Here is a 23392-nt window from a genome sequence, read left to right as displayed (position 1 = left end):
ACGAATTTGAATTATCATCTTGATATGTGTCATTTGCCAACTGTGCATACAAAAAAAGAAAAAAAAAAGAAAAAAAAAGAAAAAAAAGAAGAAGAAGGAAAACGAAAAAAGAGAAAAGAAGAAAAAAGAAATGAAAGGCAAATTCGCGAAATATACCGTTCGCTTGTGATTCATGAATTCGATACGATTACGATGACAATTATCTTCGTGTTTCCAGGGCATCTATTTCTTTTTTCTTTTCTTTTTTTTTTTTTTTTTTTATTATTATTTTATTTTATTTTATTTTTTTTTATTTTTATTTTACACGAACACGAGAGATCAGCTCGTTTTAGTCGGGACACACATACGATTCTTTGCGATTCTGCACACGGAAATATTACGCAATTCATGGGAGTGTACGTCTACCGGAAAAGTTTGATTATCAGTCCGTAGCAGATCTCGCGCTTCTTTTCATCTCCCGCGATAAATGCTCGTTCGAAATGAACAGCTGTTTAGTACCCAGATTTCCACTTTGGGTGCGATTTAAAGAGCTTGTGAAAGAAAAGCTCTAGATTATTCAAGAATGAAAGAGCAAATACACTCGTCGAAACCTTAAAGGGAAGAAAAAGGAAGATAGATAAATAAGTAGATAGATGGATAGACGAAAGGGAAAGGGAGATCTACTCTACGGATCTACGGATTCAAAGACTTTAAGTCTTCCCCATAGAAATTAAGAGGCGGTCACGTGAGAATCGTTGGCCATGGCCCAGCCAATCACACGAGGGCTCTTTTCCTATGAGAACACGACCGTTAGAGTGAAATCATCGAATACGTTGCGAAAGACGTAATAAATAAAAAAAGAAGAAAAAGAAAAAGAAAGAAAAAAAGAAATGGATGGAAGTGGCGAACTGTTCGTGAAATTCGAAAAGCAGAGAGAATACCGAGGGGAATAATTCTTAATCTGACAAAAATATTGAATAATTCTTCCAGTTTGGAAGGGAAGAAAAAATGAGAAACCAAAAGGAGAATTTCCACGATTGGTCATCTAAATGGCAAATGGCCAATGAAGAAAATTACTCGTGTCACGTGATCAATGAGGGCCGATCAAACGATAGAAAGCGCGGACACCGACATAAGTAGGTGTAAGTGATGCAAATTCGGGTGTGCACGGGCGAGGAGCCGAGAAAGAGAGCCCGAAAGAAATAAAAGGCTCGATGTAAAGAAGACGGTGAGGCTTCACTCAACGAGAGATTACACAATCTCTGCGCTGCGCGCCGCCTCAACCTTTCTCCCTCACCTCTCCGGAACTCAACGAGAAGGTAGGAGTTGAACAGGCAAGCAAGCAAGCAAGCAAGCAAGCAAGCAAGCAAGCAAGCAAGCAAGCAAGCAAGCAAGCAAGCAAACAAGCAAGCAAGCAAGCAAGTTGGCTGGCTGGCTGGCTGGCAGACTGGCTGGCAGGCGAGCAGGCAGAGGAAGGCAACACACTGGCAGTAAGTGAGCAGGTATAGCACCGTCTTTCAACACGACACGACAATTATGAAATTCGTGAGTCCCTAAATGGAGACTCGTCAGCAGCCGTTTGCACGCGTCCTCACAATATTCCGTGCTTCCATTGTGCCTTCATTGTTTCCCTTCTTATGATTGAATACTACTTTAAAAGATCCCAATAAACTCGAAATCTGGCCACGTGGCAAACAGATGCGAGATGTTTGTTTGTCCCTCTCTCTCTCTCTCTCTCTCTCTCTCTCTCTCTCTTTCTCGTTTTCTCTTTGAACTCCTCTAAGAAGATGGATTGTAAAGAATTGCTGATAATAGTAACGAATTCATCTTAAGAATGTACACCATCTTTCTGAATGGCCATATCTTCTGATCCCTTAAAAAATATTAGCTAGGATGACATTTTTGTTTCCTATACGATCGAGATACGTTAATCTTCTTAACGATAAGTTTTGAACTTCTCCCTAAGAATTTTCCGCGTGTATGTGTATCGGTGAAATTATAATTTGTTCATCCAATAGAAAGTAAGAACAAGGGGGAACGATGAAAGACTTTAGCCCGTAGGCATAACGCTGGAACGAAATGTCTTTACCTCGAATTTCCAGACGACACTTGCGCAAGTATCTCTTGGGCTTGGACTAAAGTCGTACGTACGTAGCGCTGTTCATGCACTGGTGCTGTTGTTGCCGTTGCTATTGCTGCTGTTGGTGCTGCTGTTCCTTGTGACTCGTAAATGCTTTACTACTTGAAGTAAGGAGTAAAGGGACTAACTTTACTTTTTAAGGGGTAACGCACGTTCATTAAAGGATTCATTGAGTGCTACCAACGGAAGATGAAATTAGGGTTAAAAGTTGAAGATTTATTTTGGGGATATCGATTGCTTTTTAAAATGAAAATCGATAATCAGTATAAATTTCTAAAGCAAACAAAGATATTTTTGTTCTTTTTTTCTTTTATTGTAAGCAAGTATTCGAATAATAGAACAATTATTCTAACCTTTTAATTATTCGCTGACGTAAAGTTGCTTTACTTATTCATACAATTTAAAATTATCGTTTAAACGCAGTCATTATTCCATCGGTGTATTGGTAGTAACAAAAATGAAACCGATAAAAGCTCATACGCGTGGTGTTATAGATGGCAGACCTTGGCCGATGAGAGACAAGCATTTTAGCCGTATCCATGATATTTCTACAATATGGGCGTTCGAGTAAAGAGGAAGGAAGAAAATGGAAAACGAATGAGCGTTTAGTCAACGAACCACTTCGATGAAAGTTAAATTATGTCAGGATTCTCGCATACCTACGGATAATTGCTTTAAAGGAAGATCCTCTTTAGATTAAAATTTACATACGCGCAAAGAGAACAAGCAAACCGGATTGTAACGAACACTGCCGACATTCTACTTAAGATAACAATGATTATCGTCGATTTATTTAGAAAACCGTCGATATGTGAGTTTAAGAAATCGTTAAGATCGATAAATTGTCGGTGCGTTATCGTGTCCTACCAATATTTGTTATTTGTCTAAACGATAAAACGATACTTAAAGCTTTCAGACGAAATAAAGGAAGAAAGAAAGAAGAATGAAAGAAAAATCGGAGTAAAGGACGAGTTACGTGAACGATTCACTAGTTTTTATCAAAGATACTCTAATTTTACAAGCTCGCTCTTGTGGAAAGATATTAAAGATTCATTTCCTATACGATGGGCAGTGAGGCGAGCACACGTGCGTGCGTCGTCGTTATTCGTATTATTGAAATAAAATGTTACGCACACCGTTACGGTCGACCTAAATTAAATTTTCTTCGTAATTCTGACTAGCCTAGAAAAATAAGAAACTGCTTCCTTTCGTAAACGCTCGCAAGCATTCTGGAAACTTTCCGCGTTAGGCAATGCCGCGTTTCCACTGGTAAGAACGCGCCGTGGAAAACGGCGTGCAAAGGCGGCAATTACGACAGCAACTCTTTCGAGATTCGCTTAATCGCTGGGCCTTCGGGGCCTAGACCTAGTTATATTTCAATTATATCGGCCGCACGAGCCAGATTACATTTTCGCGAACGAACTTCGCGGCACACCAGATTAGCGTCGATTTTCGTAAATCATTGATCAATTAAAAGAGCTTCCTCCGTTCGACGAACAACAATTTGATACCGACTGACTACAAAGATACCAAATGGAACATTTTTGGAAAAAACACATGGAACAATAAAGAAGGATTTATCCTGCAAGTCGATGTATGGTTTATTATTCGTTGAAATAACTCATGCCTCGCGATCACGATGTGGAAATACCAAATGAAAGTGAGAACAGTTATTCTACGATTGCTTTTGGAAGAGAAAACAGAGCGTTGATAGCAAAAAAAGAGACTTCGTTGTCCACATTTATTGCCTGTAATAAGGTTAAGTTCGAACGCGAGCGGGTTTGCATGGTGTCTCGTGTGTGTGTGTGTGTGTGTGTAAGTGTGGATACGAATGGATACGAAAATGATCGAAGTTTCTCGAGAAGAACCGAAAATAACCGAGAGTAGACGAGTTGCCAACCACGCGCGCGTTCCCGCGAAAATGTTCTTTGACTCGGCGCCGTATTGGGTAAGGGAGCGGGAGGAGACTAGAAAGCTAGAAAATACCACTACAGTACTTCGTACATTGTAACATTTGATGCAAAATAATGATCTCTAAAATGAATAAGTTGGAAATAGTCATTTGTCAAAGTTTTAACGGAAAGATCATTTAGACATCCGCATATATCGCGCTTGCATTAAAAAAAGAAAAAAAAAGAAAAAAAAAAAAAAGAGAAAAGAAAAGAGAAAAAATAAGAGAAGAAAAGAATGACATTTTTCTGATCCCAGCAGAGCGTACTTTTATCTGTTATAATTGTGCAACGCTTTTCGCGCCATCATTCGAAACTACTACCAACCACCCACATTTGCTACGTTCTTTTTTTCCTCCGCATTTTCGTAATATATATGACGTTACATTTATTTCATTACAGCATCACGACGAAGTTAGCCGATCGCGCATAAATCCGACCCTAATCTAGACGCCCTCATATTTATGTGCAACGCGAACGAAGTAAGCAAGATTTAAGAAAAGAGAAAGTTCGTTGAAACTCAACTAAAATCCAACTAAAATCCAACGCAAATATAGAGAAGGAAAATGAAAAGGAATTGACATCGCGAAGAAAGAAGTAAAAGCGCGTTGATTAAAGAAGAAAAAGGAACGAACTTTCTCTCGGATGAAATAGAAGAACGGCCTAAAATCGAAACTCACCCTCAAGCTTCATGCCGACCTCGATACACTTTTGGAAGCGACAGTAGGGACACCGCTTCCTCTGCGTCTTGTCGATGTGACAGGATCTTTCGGCGACGCACGTATAGACTTTCTTGTTTTGGACGGTGCGCTTGAAGAAACCCTTGCAAGATTCACAGGTGAGTAATCCATAGTGATATCCTGAGACCTTATCGCCACAGACCGGGCAGAGTTCCTCGATAACGATGTCCTTGGTGTCAGGGAAATCGGAGGGACAGGGTAGCGAGCCAGTCACGATACCAACCCCGACCTGGCCCAAGCTAGGATGACAAAGAGTACCGGTGTGTACAGCAACATTGCCGCTAGTTGCTGAGGTTCCAGTTGTCGCGTTGCTAGCGGTAGGACCGGGTCCGGTACTACCAGGACCGTTGCCTCCGCCGGCATTGCCAGCAGAACTGGCGGTACTGGTGCTGTAACCTCCACCGGCTCCTCCACCGGCTCCTCCACCGGCACTACCTTCGAGGACAGACGAGTTGCCGCCACTCGGCACGTTGCTGTTGTTGTTGCTGTTGTTGTTGCTGTTGTTGCTGCTGCTGTTGTTGTTGTTGTTGTTGTTAGCGTTACTGTTATTGCTGCCATTGGTATTGCTGTTGCCGCCAGGTCCAGCTCCGTTGCTACTTCCAGCCCCTGTTGGCGAGAATAGACACGTGTATACCTTCTTGTTGCCGCAAGGCCCGCTCTCAAGGGCGGACGACGTGCCGCCACCGCCACCGCCACTACCGCCACCGTTACCGACCCCGACCCCGACCCCGATCGCGCCACCCCCGCTACCGCCACTCCCGTTCCCGTTCCCACCACCACCGCCTCCTCCTCCTCCTCCTCCTCCTCCTCCTCCTCCTCCACCCCCTGTCGGCGAGAACAGACAGGTGTAAACCTTCTTGCTACTGCACGGTGAATTATTGCGTTTAAAAAAACCTTTGCAGGATTCGCAAGTGAGAAGACCATACTGATAGCCCGACATCTTGTCGCCGCACATCGGACACCTCTCCTCGAGGGCGGTCGCATAGAAGAAGGCCGATTCGAAACCCGAGATGCCACCACCTTGAGATTGCGCTTGATTGTGGCTCGATTGTAATTGTTGCGATTGCGATTGAGAATGGGACTGCGCCTGCTGTTGCTGCTGTTGCTGTTGCTGCTGATGTTGTTGGTGGTGGTGACACATAGCGGATGACGGGCTCTGGGCGCAATTTCCATACGGCGAAGAACTATATTGAGCCTGCGGCTGGGGTTGCTGCTGTTGTTGCTGCTGCTGTTGCGGTTGGCCAGCGCTCGCCGCACTTTGAGGACTGCCCTGAGGACTTAGATGGAACGGTGACATATTCAGGGACATCAAACCCGAATGTTGCTCCATCTCCAATAACATATCACCCTTGCGCAAGGACCGCACGGAAGAACGTTTTCGCGTAGCGGCGCATATAGTAAGGTATACGAGGCGACCGTGATCTTTACGGAAAACGGTCAAAATTAAGGGGTGGTGGACGACGACGATGGTCGAAAAAACGTGTCGCTCTCGTGGCCCTTTAAACAGGGTCGAGGGGGATTGATAACGACGGCAACGACAACAGGGTTGTAGATCGAAGGAAAAATACACCCAGCTTTTTTTATTTCTCTCTTTCTTTTTTTTTCCTTTTTTCTTTCTAAAGCGTATGATGACGAACGTACGGATGGTATTATCAATCACCGAGTCACGTTTTTTTTGCGCGGCACAGCTTCACTCAAAAAATCATCGGGCATCGTGAATTCCGTTCCGATAGAGGCCGAGCTACGTCCGAAACATCGCCGAGATTGTGGCACGATATAAGAACCACGAGTTAAAATCTTGACGGCTTTAGATTACACCAGGTAGCGTGTAGCAGCACAACGAAAGGGAGCACCAGAGCACTAACTCACTATAAAGGCTCTCCAACTTGAGGAACGGTACACCAAAAACAAACCACCACCACCACCGCTACCCACCAGCAGCACGTAGCACCACCGGGATATTGCCGTTTTAATATTTCTTTCTTTATCTTTTGCTCGTTTCTTTCTCGCTCTTTTTTACTTTTACGGTTTATTTCTCTCTTTCTATCTCTAAATATTTCTTTTCTTTCTCCGTCTTCTCACTGCAATCCAATGGTTATCTCGTGCGAGAGACGCGCGCGTACCGAAAGAATAGGTAAGAAAGGGAGGTGGCGGTATCGCGCGCACGTGTGCGTTAAAAGAGAGTGAGTGAGAGAGTGAGAGAGAGAGAGAGAGAGAGAGAGAGAGAGAGAGAGAGAGAGAACGAGAGTAAAAGCTCCCACTTTAGCGGAAACGTGATAGTAATGATGATTGTGTACTAATAGTAATAATAGTACTAACAGTTCTACAAGTGATAATAGTAATAATATTTAAAAAATAGTACTTTACGGCACTCGTTTCGGAAGAATAATATTTTTGCGCGACGTTAAAACGATACAAGAGAGAAGAGGCGTATATGTAAGAGTGTAGAAAAGGCGCGGTAGGCGAAAAAGAGGGAAGGAAGGAGTCGTGTACCGCACGCGCACGACTTGACAGCTCGGCTATCTGCGTGCGACTAGAGTTGTCTTCTCGCCTCGTTGCTTTCCCGAAGGGCCCGCGCCCCCTCTTCTACCGTTGCCGCCGCCCTACCGTCGACGAACGGAGGTAGAGTAGGTAGAAGAGAGCCACGAGTAGAGTCGAGAAAGAAAGACAGACAGACAGACAGACAGACAGACAGACAGACAGACAGAGAGAGAGAGAGAGAAAGAGAGAGAAAGAGAGAGAGAGAGAGAGAGAGAGAGAGAGAGAAAGAAAGAGAGAGAGAGAGAGAGAGAAAGAGAGAGAACGCCTCAGCGCGGGGAGAGCGCCGGGCCGCACCACCGCACCGCACAGTGCCGGTATACGCGTCACGTATATCGTTGGCCAACGCGACAAGGAGCGGACACGATTATCGCGCTCGTAATGTCTTTCTCTCTCTCTCTCTCTCTCTCTCTCTTTATTTCTCTCCCTCTTTCTTTTCCTCTTCTTCTCTCTTTCTCTCTCTTACACTCTGTCTCTTTCGTAGCCACCGATAAAAGGAAAGGAGCCTCCTCGAATGAAACGTTTGGCGTGACACCAGGAGGACGCAGGAGATACGAAGGAAAGAAGAGGAGTAGTACCTATCGAAGATATTAGGAAAAACAACAGCACACACTAGGTACGCGCGCGCGCGCAATGGAATGGACGGATGACTCTACAGTAGTAACGGGTCGCGCACTATGTGTATGTCAGACTCCTTTGGCGTTTCGGTAGGTACAGAGAAGAGAACGCGCGCGTGTCCCTTTACCGACGAGCGGCACGGTGAGCGAACACGAGCGAGCGAGACGGAGAATGCATCGAGCTGAATAGACGGAGACAGAGAGAACAGAAAGAGAGAGAAAGAGAGAGAGAGAGAGAATCGACGGTGGGAGGTGAAGGAGGAGGGAGTAATGGCGAGAAGGAGAGAAGGGGAGGCACGTCGCGTCGTATATCCAACACAGCGCACGGCATAAGTGAAAGTGATTCAGCAGCAGCAGCGCATGCCACCGCGCGCGCGGCCAGGTGCCCGCCACCTCCACCTCCACCGGGACCCACCACCACGACGACAACCACCACCACCACTCAATCGCCGTCGCCGTCGCCGCCGCCGCCGTGTCGGAATGGAGGTGCCTCAGTACATACTGGCCCGGTGCTGCTGCTGATGCTGCCAGTGGTGGGAGGAAACGAGGGAGGGCGAGACGACGGAGGGACGGTACTGCCGCGATCGAAGGGGGAGGACCGTCGCCGCCACCGCGCTCTGCCGTTCCTTAAGAGGGGATGACCTACTTACGGAACCAGGTCTATGTCGGCAGCAAAAGAATTGTCCACTCGCCGACCTACCGGTTTCGCTCTTGCCCCTTTTCGCTCTGCGCCCTTCGCGTCTTTTTTCCTCTATCTTCTTTCACTACTCGATATCTTCCGACACGTTCCAACAAACGCACGCACGTACGCACGCACGCACATTGCCCGATAATTTATTTAAGAAGCTCTTTCGTCAATTTACTTTCTTGACATATCCTTCGCGTATTAAAAACTTAAAATGCGGGACTAACATCGACATCATTTTTCATAGAAGCCTCGAGGTAACGTGGTACGAAAGAAAGTGTGCAAGATAAAAAAAAAAAAAAAAAAAAAGAAGAAAAAATAAAAAGAAAGAAAAAAGAAGAAAGAGAGAAAAAGATCAAGCAAGAAGTAAGCATAAAGATATATAGTAAGGAATGAGAAAAGCAAAAGCAAAGCATGTAGAGAAGCAAGGGACGAGTGTGTAAACGGGCTCGGAGCAAGCGCGTGGTAGGTTGCGAGACAACGGGCCGTGGCTGGGTCAACAGTAACGCCGTTGGCACTCCCCGACAGAGGCAGTGGCTCTCAGTGTGTGCGTATACTTGGTAGATGTACGAGGCAAAAGAGGTGGGGAGACCCACTGACCCAGTTCGCTGAGAACATGACGCAGCCGCGACTCGCTCCCTCTCGTTTCTTCTCTCCTCCTCCTCCTCCTCCTCCTCCTCATTCCTCCAACCACCTCTATTCCCTCCCCTCAGACCCTCACCGCACTATATTCCCTCTCTGCGGCGCTCTCGCTCACGTACATGCCGGAGGCACACGCACGCCGTCACCGCCGCCCACCATCGCATCCGTCGCACACCAAGTCGTTGCGTCGCTATTTCTCTCTCTCTCTCTCTCTCTCTCTCTCTCTCTCTCTCTCTCTCTCTTTCTCTGGATACGCGTTTCTCGCTCCTTACAATTAGTGCTGCCATGGGTCCTCTTTCTTCACCCTTCTTTTTCTTTTATTCACCCCTTCAAAGACGTTTCTTACGATTCTAACAATTTTTCTACTCCTTTCTCTCTCTCTCTCTCTCTTTATATCCCTAGATCGTCGTTCCTCACATGTCGCATAATGCTGCACGTAATGCACACATACTTGTCAACCATGAATGCACGCGCAAGTGCGTGTCGTCATCGTCTTTGCGTGTCCGAATGCTTGCTAGAATCATTTTCAAACGCAAAGAGGAGCCTCGAGTTTATCGAAGATAAAGATAGATATAGAGATTTTTTCTCCTTTTCTTTTTTCTTTTTTTTTTTTTTTTGGAGCTTTTTACATAGGGACGATCTCTAATAGATGGATGGATCGATCGATCGATCGATCGATCAATCGAAGGATCGATTGAAAGGAAGGAGAGATGAGAAACCGCGATGAGATTATACCTGTATATAAAGTTCTTTGTTCGGGCAAACACGAATACGAAATACCTGGACTGGATTTTATTTTGACCGTGGCTATACGATGATATTTACCGCAGGTAAAAAGCATCGGCGAAAAAAAATGGCGGACTGGCGGCGGCGCTGCCTACTGATTGTGAGCGAGCCAAAGTGGGGGAGGGGTCTCGAGACGAAAACGAAAGGAATACGATCGGAACGTACGAAAGGGACGACGGAAGAAGGAACGAAAGAAAGTGAAAGCCATGACCCAGAAACGCAAAGCATCGAAGGCTCTTCGTCGTCGTTGTCGTGTTGTATCGCTGTTTCAGAAAAGAACGACTCGAATCGATCGAGAATACGCGAAGAATCTATCTTCTTATCTCTATCTCCCTCTCCCTCCACCCCCTTTCTTTCTCTATCTCTCTATCCATCTATCTATCTATCTATCTCACGTATGCGACGACGATTATTCGAAAAAATTCTCACTTCGATGGTCTCTCTAAGAAGGATGACAAATATCGATTGGAAAACATCAACACACAAAGTCCTTAGTTGTTCGGCATACTTTGGCCAGTTATTTTTTAACATCATATACGCGATATACGCCGGTATTCCGCGCTACTGGCCGATACAACGACAACGATGATACGCTAGCATAAACTCGCGATAACGATATATATATATATGTCCGATGTTATACGACAGTAAAATGAGTTCGTAAAACCACGAACAGTTCTTGCCCGTATGGACAGAAATTATGCGAACATTATCAGAATTACTCTATTTCTAGGTCGATTAGTATTATCTATCGTAATCCTTCCAACTGAAAATACATGTATATCGTTTTTCATCTGTTACCCGGGACATAAGCATAAGAAGAACGATTTCCTTCATCCCATTATTTCTCCCATTACTTAGAAAGAAATTCGCAAAAATTCTATTAAAGCGGTGCTATCATCGAGGATATTTTCTTTTTCTTTTTAAACGCAACTGGTACAGGTGCGATATCTATAACTTGTAATATTCAACACAAAAGCGTGCTCGCTCCATACCCCCTTACTCTCCTCCCACCCCGTAGTCTTCGTTGCTCACCCCACCCCCTCTTTCTCTCTTCCAACAGCGCGTCTCGCTGTGTGAAGTGTGCCAAGGCCTACCCCACTCCGTAATCCCATTTTCGAAACTAAAAGTAAAATCTAACTCATTGTACGATTTTACACGTACTCTGTTGTGATATATATATATATATATATATATATATATATACATATATATAAATAAATATATTTTCGTTTCAACGTATATGTTATATTTGTATACATAAAGTCTTTCAAATTATATTTCTTACTTCATCTTACATAGACGAACGATTTAATCTGTCCTTTATCCATTTCAACGATCGCGTTTGAATTTTCGACATTTACATCTTCTAAAACGATGATCGATATCAAGCATGCTATTTGTCCTGCAATTTTCGTTCAGTAGGACTTGGACGATTTTACCAAGATAAGCTATTTTCCTTGGCAAGCGATTGATCCTCAGAATTACGATCAGGTCTTTCGCGAATTCGTTACAAATTTAAAGTAAGAATCGTTTTTTACATAGAGAGAAATAGGAGAAGAAAAAACGAATGTTAATGTAGAAAATATATGTATGTGTCTCGATTATAAAACGACGTACTCAGGCGCCTATTGAGTTTTCGAAACGTGGCATACGTCACAGGTAAAAATATAACTGACTTTTAAATAAAACTGTAGGAAAAGAGAGGAGCGATGAGAAGAGGAGAGCCATCAGAAAGAGAGAGAGAGAGAGAGAGAAAAAGAGAGAAAGAGAGAGAGAGAGAGAGAGAGAGAATCAGAGAAGAGAGAAACATGTAGGACGGTACCATCCAGAAAACGTAAAGTGCCGTTTTACAGGTCAGTTCGCGCGTCCTTGACACAGATACCCACATCGCGAGTTTCATCGATGTGTGTGTATCTCTACGTTACATATTCCACTCGTCGCCATACGTCGTGTGTTATGCATGTATCTTATTATGCATGTGTATGTTACCTACAACGATGACGACGACGACGACGACGACGACGACGGCGATGATGATGATATCCCTATATACGATTGTAAGAAAGGAGAGAGAGAGAGAGAGAGAGAGAGATTAGTCTCGAGATGTGGATGCTGTATTAAAGTATAGAAAAGAGTATTATAATGTTGTGTTGGACGATGCTGCAGTCGAGTAAGCGATAATGCATCTATACTATGCATCTATACTATATAGGTTCTCCATAGTCGAGCCGATCGTTCGGAGATATTTGAAAGGAAGAAAAAAAAGGAAAAAAAAGGAAAAAAAAGGAAAAAAAAGGAAAAAAAAAGGGAAAAAAAAGGAAAAAAAAGGAAAAAAAAAGGAAAAAAAAAGGAGAAGAAAGAAGAAGAAATGGTATAAGGATAAAGTAAGAAATGTGTTTAGAAAGCGAGAAAATTGTTAGAATTTTACTTACATTTACGTAAAGATCTTACGTTTTTGAATGATAATTAAGATGATGGAATAGGGGAAAGATAAATTTTCTACTGAAAAATGAATAGAACGTATTAGAATAAAGAAGTTGTTAAACTTGATATGGATGGTTCTCATAAATAAAGATCAGCGTAAATATTGTGAATACACAAAGGTATGCCCCTAAATAATGGGTTCCAATTTGTCTAGGTAGTTCTATTTCAGAATAAGCTCCTTTAGTTTTATAGATTAAACACAATGGATTCTGTAAGTTTCTCTTTTACGGTTAATAAAAATCGTATACATTAAGTATATTTGGATATGATAAGGACGAAGGAAGGGAGGATAAAATAGAAGGGGCAGTTGGACTTCTCCTGAGAAAAGTCTTTCTACTTTGCAAAAAAAACAAAAAAAAAACAAAAAAACAAAAACAAAAACAAAAATAAACAAAAAAAAAATAAGTAAAAAAAATAAAAAATGCATCTGGGTCGAGGTAGATAAAACATCCACTTATTTGAAAATAAATAAATATAACCTATGATGATAAAGTATAATATTATTATACGTATAAGAAAGAAGAAATTTATTATCTCGTCTGATCGGTTTCATTAATTTTCTGTATCTTTATCGTCGCTTCCAGAACGGAATAGTCCTTAAGACACAAGGTCGAAAGAAAAGTAAGCTCGTTGGTATCATGTTCGACGGGATGAAACCCAAGGTTGAAAAGAGAATCAGCTACGTGAGTCTTCGAAAGGTAAGGCCAATGATAATGATTGTCAGTACTCGTAATGAGCGGTAATTTCCGAGAGAAATAATTCCGGTGGAGTTGGACGAAACGAGAGACCGTATTACTCGTTGTAAAAAAGAGAAAAAGAGAAAGATAGATAGACAGATAGATAGATAGAGAGAGAGAAAGAAAGAGAGAGAGAGAGAAAGAAAGAAAGACTGTGCTCCGTCACATACGATGGATTTATTCTTGAGTTTTCTCAGAGAATCTTAATCGCGTGGGTATGTATATATATATATATATATATATATATATATATATATATATATATATATATATATATGTGCTACTGTTACTGTTGTTACTATTTGGTTCAAGCGATTCGACAGTGAAAGTCTTTCTCTTTGTTGTTTTTCGCAAAGGAACACAGAAGGCACGTGTAGTATATCTTTCTTTCTCTTTCACTTTGAGAAGCCGGTTGTGGGGCCTGACACGTCACGCGCGGAAAGTGGCTCATCCGCTTTTACTTTCCACCGGCAGCTTTCATTAGCAATGGTACTAGTTACGCCCGTTACGTTAAGCGATTACGAGATGGAGATACGAACGTGCTGGTCTCGCGTCGTTGCTGTAAGCGTGACTCGTGTAAGAGTCTCTCATAGCTTTCCTTCTCCTTTTATCTTGGAATATTCACTGGCCCTTTCTCTATTTACTTCTTTCCTACTTTCGTTTTCTCGTACTCGTTCGACTCGCTCTTTTCTTCGTCAATGTATATATATATATATGGTTATTAAATATAAAACATCCGATTTTCCATATTATATTTATGCTATAAAATCAGACATTTCATATGTAATGACCTAATATATATATATATATATATGTACATATGTATGTACATATGTATGTACTACATATAGTATCGTAGGATGAGAATACGCTATACACACGAACTTGGCCGTTTGATGAAATAATGAAATTACGCTAGACCATGTCACACGGCTATCCATCCCACTCGTATAATAAGATTTATGATCCAATATGTACTACTTTCTGGGTCGTTGCTTGAAGACAATCGCAATAGTAGTCAACTTCTTTGCAATTTTCGGTGATGATATCTAATAGAGATATGACGAAGAAGAGGATGAAGAGAAGGTGATATTAGTAACAGCAGCAGCAGTACCGCGATCAGTACTAGCCTAGGGAGTGGATTCAGGTCAAGTTGAAGAGTTCAAAGTGCTGCTGCTGCTGTTGCTGTGGAAGGACGCTGGTCAAGATGAGGTCAGTTGTCGTCGTCGTCATCGTTGCTGCTGCTTCGTTTATAGCTCATCCAAGGAGGAAGAGAAGAAGGAGGCAATATAAGCAGCTTCGATTATTATTGTTACCATAACAACAAAGCGGCTTGTCGTTTATCGTTGATGCAGGAAAGGTATATGCGACATCTAAAAAGGGAGCAAGAACGACGATGACGACGATGACGATGACGACGACGACGACGACGACGACGAGGACGACGAGGACGATGACGACGATAATATTCAAGACCATATAGCAAAAGGGACCATAAAGTGCAGGGACAAAGAATAAAAAAGAAGGGGCAATGATGACGTCCCTGAAACAACTTTCGTCGGTTTAATCGTATGATTAATAAACGCTTTATCAAAGGTGATAACGCCGATGATAACGATATGTAGGTCAGTTTGATATAAGTGACCCGATTTCTCTCTCACTGACTGACTCTACGATGTACGTTAGGAGGTTATGAGTTCGAACTCTCTTTCATTTTTCGCAGACGACATGCGACCGTTTTCATTTTTTTTCCCTTTTTCTTTTCTTTTCTTTTTTTTTTTTTTCTTTCCCTTCTTTTTTCATATCTTCGAGATACTTGCAAAGACAATATAGATACATGATCGACTTGAACGATTATTACGAGATCTCATTACTAATGATAGATTGATTCATTTAAAATACCAATTAAAACAATAATCATACATAAACCATTCATTAATTAATATTTATTCATTATAGAATTATTATATTATTCGAAGATTCTTATTAAGGTTTCAATTAAATTTGTTCATTTCTTTGAACAATTCGAATAGACAAATCATCGATGAACGTGTAGAAAGCTTTCGAGCAGGATTAAAAGGGATATCGGTAAGCACGAAGAGGAGGAAGGTACACGTTGTGTGCGCTCACTCGCGCTGGAGTAAAGTCTCTCAGTTTTCTCGTTGACCCAGTTACCCAGTACACTTGACCGCACTTCGCGCACTCCCCCTCCCTTCATGGTCGACTCCATTCGCTTTAGCACGGATCCCCGGTCCCCACCCCAACCCCTGGTCGCCCCTTCTCATCGCCCTCATACGATCGCCGGCGTCGCGGCGACCATCGTGTTGTCCGGCGTCACTGGTGGCGCCCTCCTTATACCGTCGCCATTTTTTTAAATCATATTTCAACCCTTTCTCTAAAAATACATATACATATATACATACACACACACACATACATACATACATATATATATATAAAATGTTCTTCTATTTGTTCGCTTCTTCGAAATCTTTCGTATCACACTTTCTTTCCTTTGAATATTTTTCTTTTCTTTTCTTTTCTTTTCTTTTCTTTTCTCCCCCTCGAGAACGCGCGAGTTTTAAAGTCCCTTTTACGAAACTCGACGAGTTTTGCGCAAGAGAACAAGGGGAAAAGCCGAAGGCATCGCTTCGTATGTGTACTAGACCGGAATTCCGCTTACGTAGGGAACTCGCTTGCTATTTTTTTTTTTCCTTCTTCTTCTCTCCTACGGATCGACGCTTACTCGAAACGGCAATAACATATTTTTATATTATTTTACAATTTTTATAAGCCATTTCAAGAATAACTTAGCCAAAGAAAATTGTAAAAAGAAAGGAAGGAAAAGTAACGACGATCTATCGGATAAAATCGTAAACTCGTAAAATTTAATTTTTCCCATGACGACGAAGAGCTTGAAAACAATGAAGAAGAGTAAATCGGCTCGGATGGTGGTGAATACGATCGAGTTGCGTTCGGACAGGTAAGCAGGTAGCAGGCCACGGATCGACGGATAAGCGCAGCAAGCAAGCAGCAAGCCGTGAGTAGTTAGTTAGTCGGCGATACACCGATGTAGCCTTGAGCCTATTCCACGCACGAAAGCCCCCGCCGCATGCCTGGCTGCATGCTGCACTCTTCGTGCCGTCCTGAGCTTCCAGAGCAGCGTACAAGTGAAAAACGAGGAACGTGTTGAGGGAAATACAAAAAAAAAAAAAAAAAAAAAAAAAAAGAGAAAAAAAAGGAAGAAAGAAAAAAGAGAGAAAAAAGAAAAGAAAAAAGAGAGAAAAAAAAGAAGAAAAGGAAGGAGCTTACTTCTGTATATCCCGAAAATGTGTTCCATTATTTTTCTTATTCGGGTCGATCGTAATGAGAGAAAAAAGAAGGAGAAAAAAAGAAGAGAAAAAAAAGGAAGAACCCCTTTCTCTCCTTTACTTTTTCCTTTTTTTTTTTTTTGGACACGATAAACCGTTATATTATCGGATGGTCGATAAACTTAGACCGAAAGATGGGCAGTGTAAACCTGATCCCGATTTAGAGCCGAGCCCTTTTTACGCGAAGCCAACTAGGCCATGCACGAAGGATGGACGAGGACGTGGAAAAATATTAAATTTGTTGACGTGCATCGAGAAGCATGATTGATATTTGAACTTTTGCTTTTTATTCTTTAAAGGACAGCCATAGTTGTTAAAAGAAATCGTTCGAAAAAATAGAACGATTATTTTAAATCAAATATACATACATACATACGTACATATATTTTAAATTTGCTCACGAGGAATCTCGTGAACGACACGAGACATTGGCACTCCGATGACGATTACGATAATGACGATGAGGATGACTCTAAAGTCGAATATAACGAAGAATACATTCGAAACGATAAAGGAGGGAACTTGGTATTTCGCAAAGTTTAATCGCGTCCATAAATTTATCGCCTTCCTATCGTGAGAATCGCGGCGTTCCTCGGGGCGCGTACCTGTGGCTCGCAGTGTAAAAGTGGAATCTAGGCCGATATAAATAGGCTGACACGATGCGAAATAACAGGTAGCCTTAAATGCCGAACTTATACGAAATACTAAGAAGTATTTGATCTAGTGAATATTCCTATGTATGTAACAGAATTTAACTCAGTTTATATTTTCAAACATCGAACATCTTACAGCGAGTTCTAAGATTATGATCATAAAGTTGATAAAAAAAAAAAAGAAAAAAAAAAGAAAAGAAAAGAAAAAAAAGACGGAGAGAGAGAGAGACACAGAGAAATACTAACATCCTAAAAGAAAGTATTAATTGTTACCAAATTGGCACAGTCTTCGATAAGTTAATTTAATTTGATGATCGATGCCACTGCGATCGTCTGGTGTCGTGTTTTCTTTTATCTACACATATGTACATATCTGTATTATATATATATGTATGTATGTATTTATTTATATATGTATATATGTATATACACAAGGAACACGTACGATAATAAACGCGCGAGTTTCGAGAGTTTCTCGAGATAGCGAGTTCCGCTCCGTTGCAGCCGAGCACCAGCAGCAGCAGCAACAGCAGCACCACCACCACCACCACCACTAACAACAACACTAACTCTGGTTCTCTGTGTCTCACTAAAGGGAGGGGGGAAAAAAAGCGCATGGGTGCAAAACCTTTGCTCGGCGTGCCTGTTCACGTTGTCCTGATTCCGTCATGCGCTTAATTCACATGGCGTACATACTCGGATATTTTTGACAAAGAACGACAAAGGGGGAAGACATTATTATTGTTATTATTACTGTCATCGTTCTTAACAGTGCTTTCAGTATGTCATGTAATCATCATCATCATCATCATCATCATTATGACGTAACGAGGAGAGATAAATAAAGGAAAGAATGAATATTGATAGCGTTGAAAAGAAAACTGGTACATGTTCTTCTTTCTACTCTGTACGACAACTGAAAGAACAAGGTGTTGCTAGTGTACCGGAAGAATCCCCATAAGGCAAGGTGTCTCTTTAGTAGCACGATTTCCCGAAGAATTGCGCCGAACACGGAACGTGCACGCGAGTACATACATCTTTACTCGAGACAAGGTGTCTCGCTTCGATGAACTCAGCCAGGCAAACAGTCGACTAGCCAACCAGTCAGCCCGCCAGCTAGCCAGCCGGTCAGCCAACTAGTTAGCTAGCCAGCTAGCTAGCTAGCTATCAAGGCACCTTTGTATTCCTTTCTTTCTATCTCTTACTCGTTGCGAAGAATGAAAAAGAGAGAATGCAAGAACGTAGAATTGCTTCTAGCGCGGTGGTCTATCGTGGCTCGTGTCGTACATATCACTGTCGTCCCAATTCCTATCTTCCTCTTTTTCATTCTCATATCTATTATCATATATCGTATTATTTTGAATTTAAGTATTTTACACACGAAGATCTTTTTGTGTCTATGAAACTAATGAATGATCTATTTCCCTTTATGATATATGCCAATAGGTTTGTACACTTTATTTCGATAAAAATAATGTGAAGCAGTAGAGAGATATTACCAGAGATGCATATACAGTTACAGAGTGGGGAACCCACTTCGTTCCGTCTCTCTCTCTCTCTCTCTCTCTCTCTCTCTCTCTCTCTCTCTCTCTCTCTCTCTCTCTCGCTCTCTGCTACTTCATATACGGCCTCGCGCTTATACGAAGAAAAGTCTATTATAAGCTAATCTCCGGCTAGCTCACCTATCTCAACTGACCCATAATCGATACAATTTCTGCACGCTAAAGCGTTACGCTACTGCGTGAAGGCTCGTTCTTGCTTGCATACGAAAAGGTGTGTATATATATATATATACATATGTATACTATATATATATATATATATATATATACATGTACATATGTAGATACGTAAATCGAAGTCAGGACGTATGTATATAAGTATATGTATAGATATAGACAGACGTTCCAAGAGTAAACCGCGTGCGAGCCGCAAGACGCGTTTCGTGTGTAAGACCCATAAAGGCGTCACGCTCGACGCGCAGAGCCCTCCTTGATCCAAATTCCTGGCTGGGGTTGGAGGTTGCGCGGTTCAATCTGATTTTAATGTCGACGTATATAAAGACAAAGAGATAAAGAGAGAGGGAGGGGAGGGAGAGAAAGGAAGAGATGGAGAGTGAGAGAGAAACTGAGATTCGTGGGTGGTGCGTAAAAGAAAGTACAGAGGAGATTTCTTCGCCAATAAACACGTTGAGAAGGGTGTTGGTAGTGGTGGTAATGATAATGATGGTGATGGTGATGGTGGTGGGTCTGGGGTATGTTGTCCTTGATCGTTGACATACTCGCGCACGATGCGCGAGTGTATTTGTAGCGCAAGGAGATATGCAATGCAATCGAAAGACGAGGGGGGAGAGAGAGAGAGAGATGAGAAGGCACGATCGAGCAGGTAAAACTCGGCTCTCTTTCGTTTCGTTTCGGTTCGTCACGGACCGGTGCCCTGCTAGCTCTCTGCCCTTGACACACTTCTCTGTTCCTACCAGAGAAGCAAGCGTGGTGCTGCTGGTACTCGTTGGAAGAGCCTCAGCATAGCACTCTGGCGGTCGCTTCATGAGTGAAAAGCCTCGTCACGTCTCGTCACTCTGTATGAGGTTACGCTTCGAACGCTCTTCGTTTGATCTCACAATGATGCACCGCCGCACGACGATGATGACTACACTTCATCGGCGTACATTCATCGTAATCTATATGCTTTTTACGATGACCGCTTCAACTCTTTCTATACGCATTATATAAATTCGATATTACTCGTACGAACTATACCCATTACGTTCTCTCTCTCTCTCTCTCTCTTTCGCTCGCTCTAATATAGCTTTGCATAGATCATTATTCGCGAAATTATTCAGAACAGGTAGGGTAGTAGTAGCGGTTAGTGTGGTGTTCGCTGCGCCGTCAGCTGCATTTCATGTTGGTTGATAAGTGACCCCAAGGTCGACTGCTACTGCGACAGAACTATTTGCGTCGATATCGAACTCTCTTTCCCTTCCCTTACTATCCCACGTTAATTTTTGGCTCTTACATAAATACCGTGTATATCGTTGGAAAAAAAAAATAATAATAATTATAAAAATAAATAAAAACGATATAATCGATACTGCTTTCCTTCCCGTTGCTTGCTATAATCTTTTTCCTTATAGGATATAAAAATTGTTGACTCTCTGATAGTTGTTAGATACAGGTGACCGGGGCAAGGAAAATTCGTAAGAAAATCTGATGAAGGAAGGAACAGAAGAAGAATGAGGTCGCTATTGAAACTGGGCCAGGTTTACTCGGTAACTATGTCACCGCTATTGATTCGCTGTCCACACACTACTCCCTGCGGCACCACTTATCGCTGGGGTGTATACGCCGGAGTAAAACTGTTGCGGTAGCTTATTTTCTTTTTCCTCTTCATTCTTAACCTCATTTTTCACACTTTTCTTTCTTTTTATTTTTTCTTTGTTCTTTTTCATCCTTCTAACCGCGCTGTTCTTTTTTCGTCGGGTACCATTTGAAAGGGGGTCAGACATCTTCGATCGTGTTAGAACGAACGAAGAATTTCTGTGAACGTCGGAAAAGATATTGCCGATACTCTTTTTTCGTATTATTTTCTTTTCTGTTTTCTAACGTAAGGGTTGCTCCGCGAATCTCTCGATATGCTTCGATGCTTCGTAGTACATGCGATTTCGTAATTTCATTTTATCTGGGTCAGATTCTCTCTCTCTCTCTCTTTCTCTCTTTCTGCCGCTGAAAATTTCCAAGCTATCGAGTAACTCTCTCAGTGATTTGTGCGTCGCCATTTGCACGTTTCGCTTCACTCGCGCTCTTTGCCAAAGAAGCTCGCCTCGTCGTTGTCGAGTGGCCTACTTCTTTTTTACGCGCTAACCGATACTACTCTTGAGCGTACAATAAAAGAGTTTGACTTTTCTGATAATCCGTCACTTCCCTCCCTCCCTCTCTCCTTCCCTCTCTTTCTCTCTATCTATCTATCTATCTTTTCTTTTAATTTCTCTATTAATAAAAAAAAAAAAAAAAAAAAAAAGAAGACAAAAATAAGAGAAAAGGGGTAAATAGGACGTACTTCAAAAAAGATTAACCGATTTTTGCTATCGATTATGATGACGATCTATCGATATCATCGATGCTTTATGTTTACACATACGATCTTTGTCGTTTAAAGCTCGTTCACAGTGAAAGAACTATATGGCAGAACCCTGACGACAGGTGAGAGTGAATGAGAGAAAAAGAGGCAGAGTAAGAGATATAGGGGGAAGGGGAAATAAGGAGAGAGCGAGAAAGAAGGCAGCCCGGACACTCGGCTTTCGTTTTCACCCAGCCTACTTGTTAATCCGGTGAGTCAATAGTTGTATAACACTGGAACTGCGTTGCGTAACTCAGGTTGGTTTCCCTTGCGACCTACTTGCCCACTAAACTAGACACACATTCTTATCCAGTGGTAATCCGTCTCCCCCTGACCAATCCCGTATTCACTCTTTCTATTTCCCTTTCAATGAAAGCGTTTCTTAACTGCAAACGACGACTTTCATCCTCGCTTGGTTATTCCGTTCGACAGTTTCACCAACGAGAGAACTCATGAATTCTATTGTCTTCGTTGCGTTAATATTCAATCGATGATTACTTTTGTATATACATATGTAAATCACGGAAAGGAGAAGTATCAAAGGATAGGTATAAAAAGAATACGTTTTAATACACTTTGTGAGTTAGCATGTTCCAAGTCGCGTGAAATTAGATTGCATTTTCTTCGATTAAAATAGAAGAAGATGCAGATAGAAGAGTACAAACTAGGAGGAATAGAGACGCGAAGGTAGACGCTAGAATTTTCCGTCCCTCGGATCGATAACGCGTACGCGTTGCAAGGTGATGAAATAAAGGAGAGAGAGAGAGAGAGAGAGAGAGAGATAGAAAAAAAAAGAAGGCAAAGCACGAATGTCGTCGCAAAATGGTGAATGCAGGTCGCGCGTAGAAACGTGAAAGAAAGAGAGAGAAAAAAAAGAACAGAGTAGACAGAAAAAAAGGAGAGAAGTGTCTCTCGATGTACATATTTATTTACTTTTTTTTATCTTCTTCTTCTTTTTTTTTTTTTTTTTTTTTTTAAATCAGCTCGAACTACGTTTGAGACTTATTAACGTTGCTATTGAAATTAAGTTTATTCAGTAACGTGTATGCCATGACACACTAACCAAGTGGTCGAGACCCACTTAAGCTACCGGGTGACCTCCATCGAAATGGAATGGATGGGGTGATAGTGCGTGGTGTATTTTAAGCGTGCACGTACGCACAACGCAACGCTACGCAACGTAACGCGTACGGAAAATGTCTTGTCGCGAGGTCATCTCCTACCGAGATCGTCCTTCGATTTTCGAAGCGGGAAGAGTCGGTCGAGGATACGGAAAAGATATCCGAAAGGTAAAACGAAATTAAATCATTCCCTTGGATATTTTATATTTTTTTTTTTTCTTTCTTTTTTTTTTCCCTTCTTTTCTACCTTTGGAAGTCTTCAAAACGACGAAGAAAGACGGCCAAACGAGAGAAATTCGAGATCGAATTAACCGCGCGTTTGCGCGCGCATCGAGATGCTCGATTTCACTTTCGACATGCACGCATAAGTTAGAACCGAATATTACTCGTCGAAAAAGAGGAGGATCAGGACATCCCCTTCCTCCCGAACCTCGCCCCCGCCCACCCGTGAGAAAGTTTCGACGATTTCGCCATTTAGAATATATCCCGAGTTTATGTACGGGCAAAGGATGTGCCCATTATTACGTCACGAGTACGTCGTGGACAGAGATTCTATCATTTACACGCTTTACCCAGAATATATAACCGTTTATATTTGAAATTCTAACGCGTTTTAAACTCTCGAGATACTCTAGACGCACGTAATGGCGTAACCTAACGTTGACTCGCGTTACTTAATGTGCGAATAATAGGAGGGCGAGCTTCTAATAACGAATAACTATGTGACTTAACCTTTCGCCCATCGTGGCGTGTTACGTAAAAAATTGAATAGATAATTAAAAAGTAAGTAGAGAATTTGTAAGGCTAATGGAGGATTTCTCGAATCACATT

The 23392-nt window shown here is 42.0% G+C and overlaps 1 protein-coding gene and 1 long non-coding RNA gene across 2 annotated transcripts in view; one reads left to right on the top strand and one right to left on the bottom strand.

The window, feature by feature from the left end:
- The window catches only part of LOC124429498 (nuclear hormone receptor FTZ-F1), a 36357-nt gene that overhangs the window by 6990 nt on the left and 5975 nt on the right, over nucleotides 1–23392 (bottom strand). The window contains 1 exon segment of the mRNA XM_046974852.1: nucleotides 4749–5414. Within this exon segment, the coding sequence (XP_046830808.1) occupies nucleotides 4749–5414 (666 nt within the window).
- Nucleotides 6159–12981, top strand: LOC124429505. Its single transcript, XR_006943470.1, has 2 exons — nucleotides 6159–7724; nucleotides 7831–12981. It is a non-coding gene; the product is annotated as an uncharacterized LOC124429505 (long non-coding RNA).

The sequence above is a fragment of the Vespa crabro genome, chromosome 15 (assembly GCF_910589235.1).
Source record: "Vespa crabro chromosome 15, iyVesCrab1.2, whole genome shotgun sequence".
Lineage (NCBI taxonomy): Eukaryota > Metazoa > Arthropoda > Insecta > Hymenoptera > Vespidae > Vespa > Vespa crabro.
This window is presented reverse-complemented; position numbering and strand designations above follow the sequence as displayed.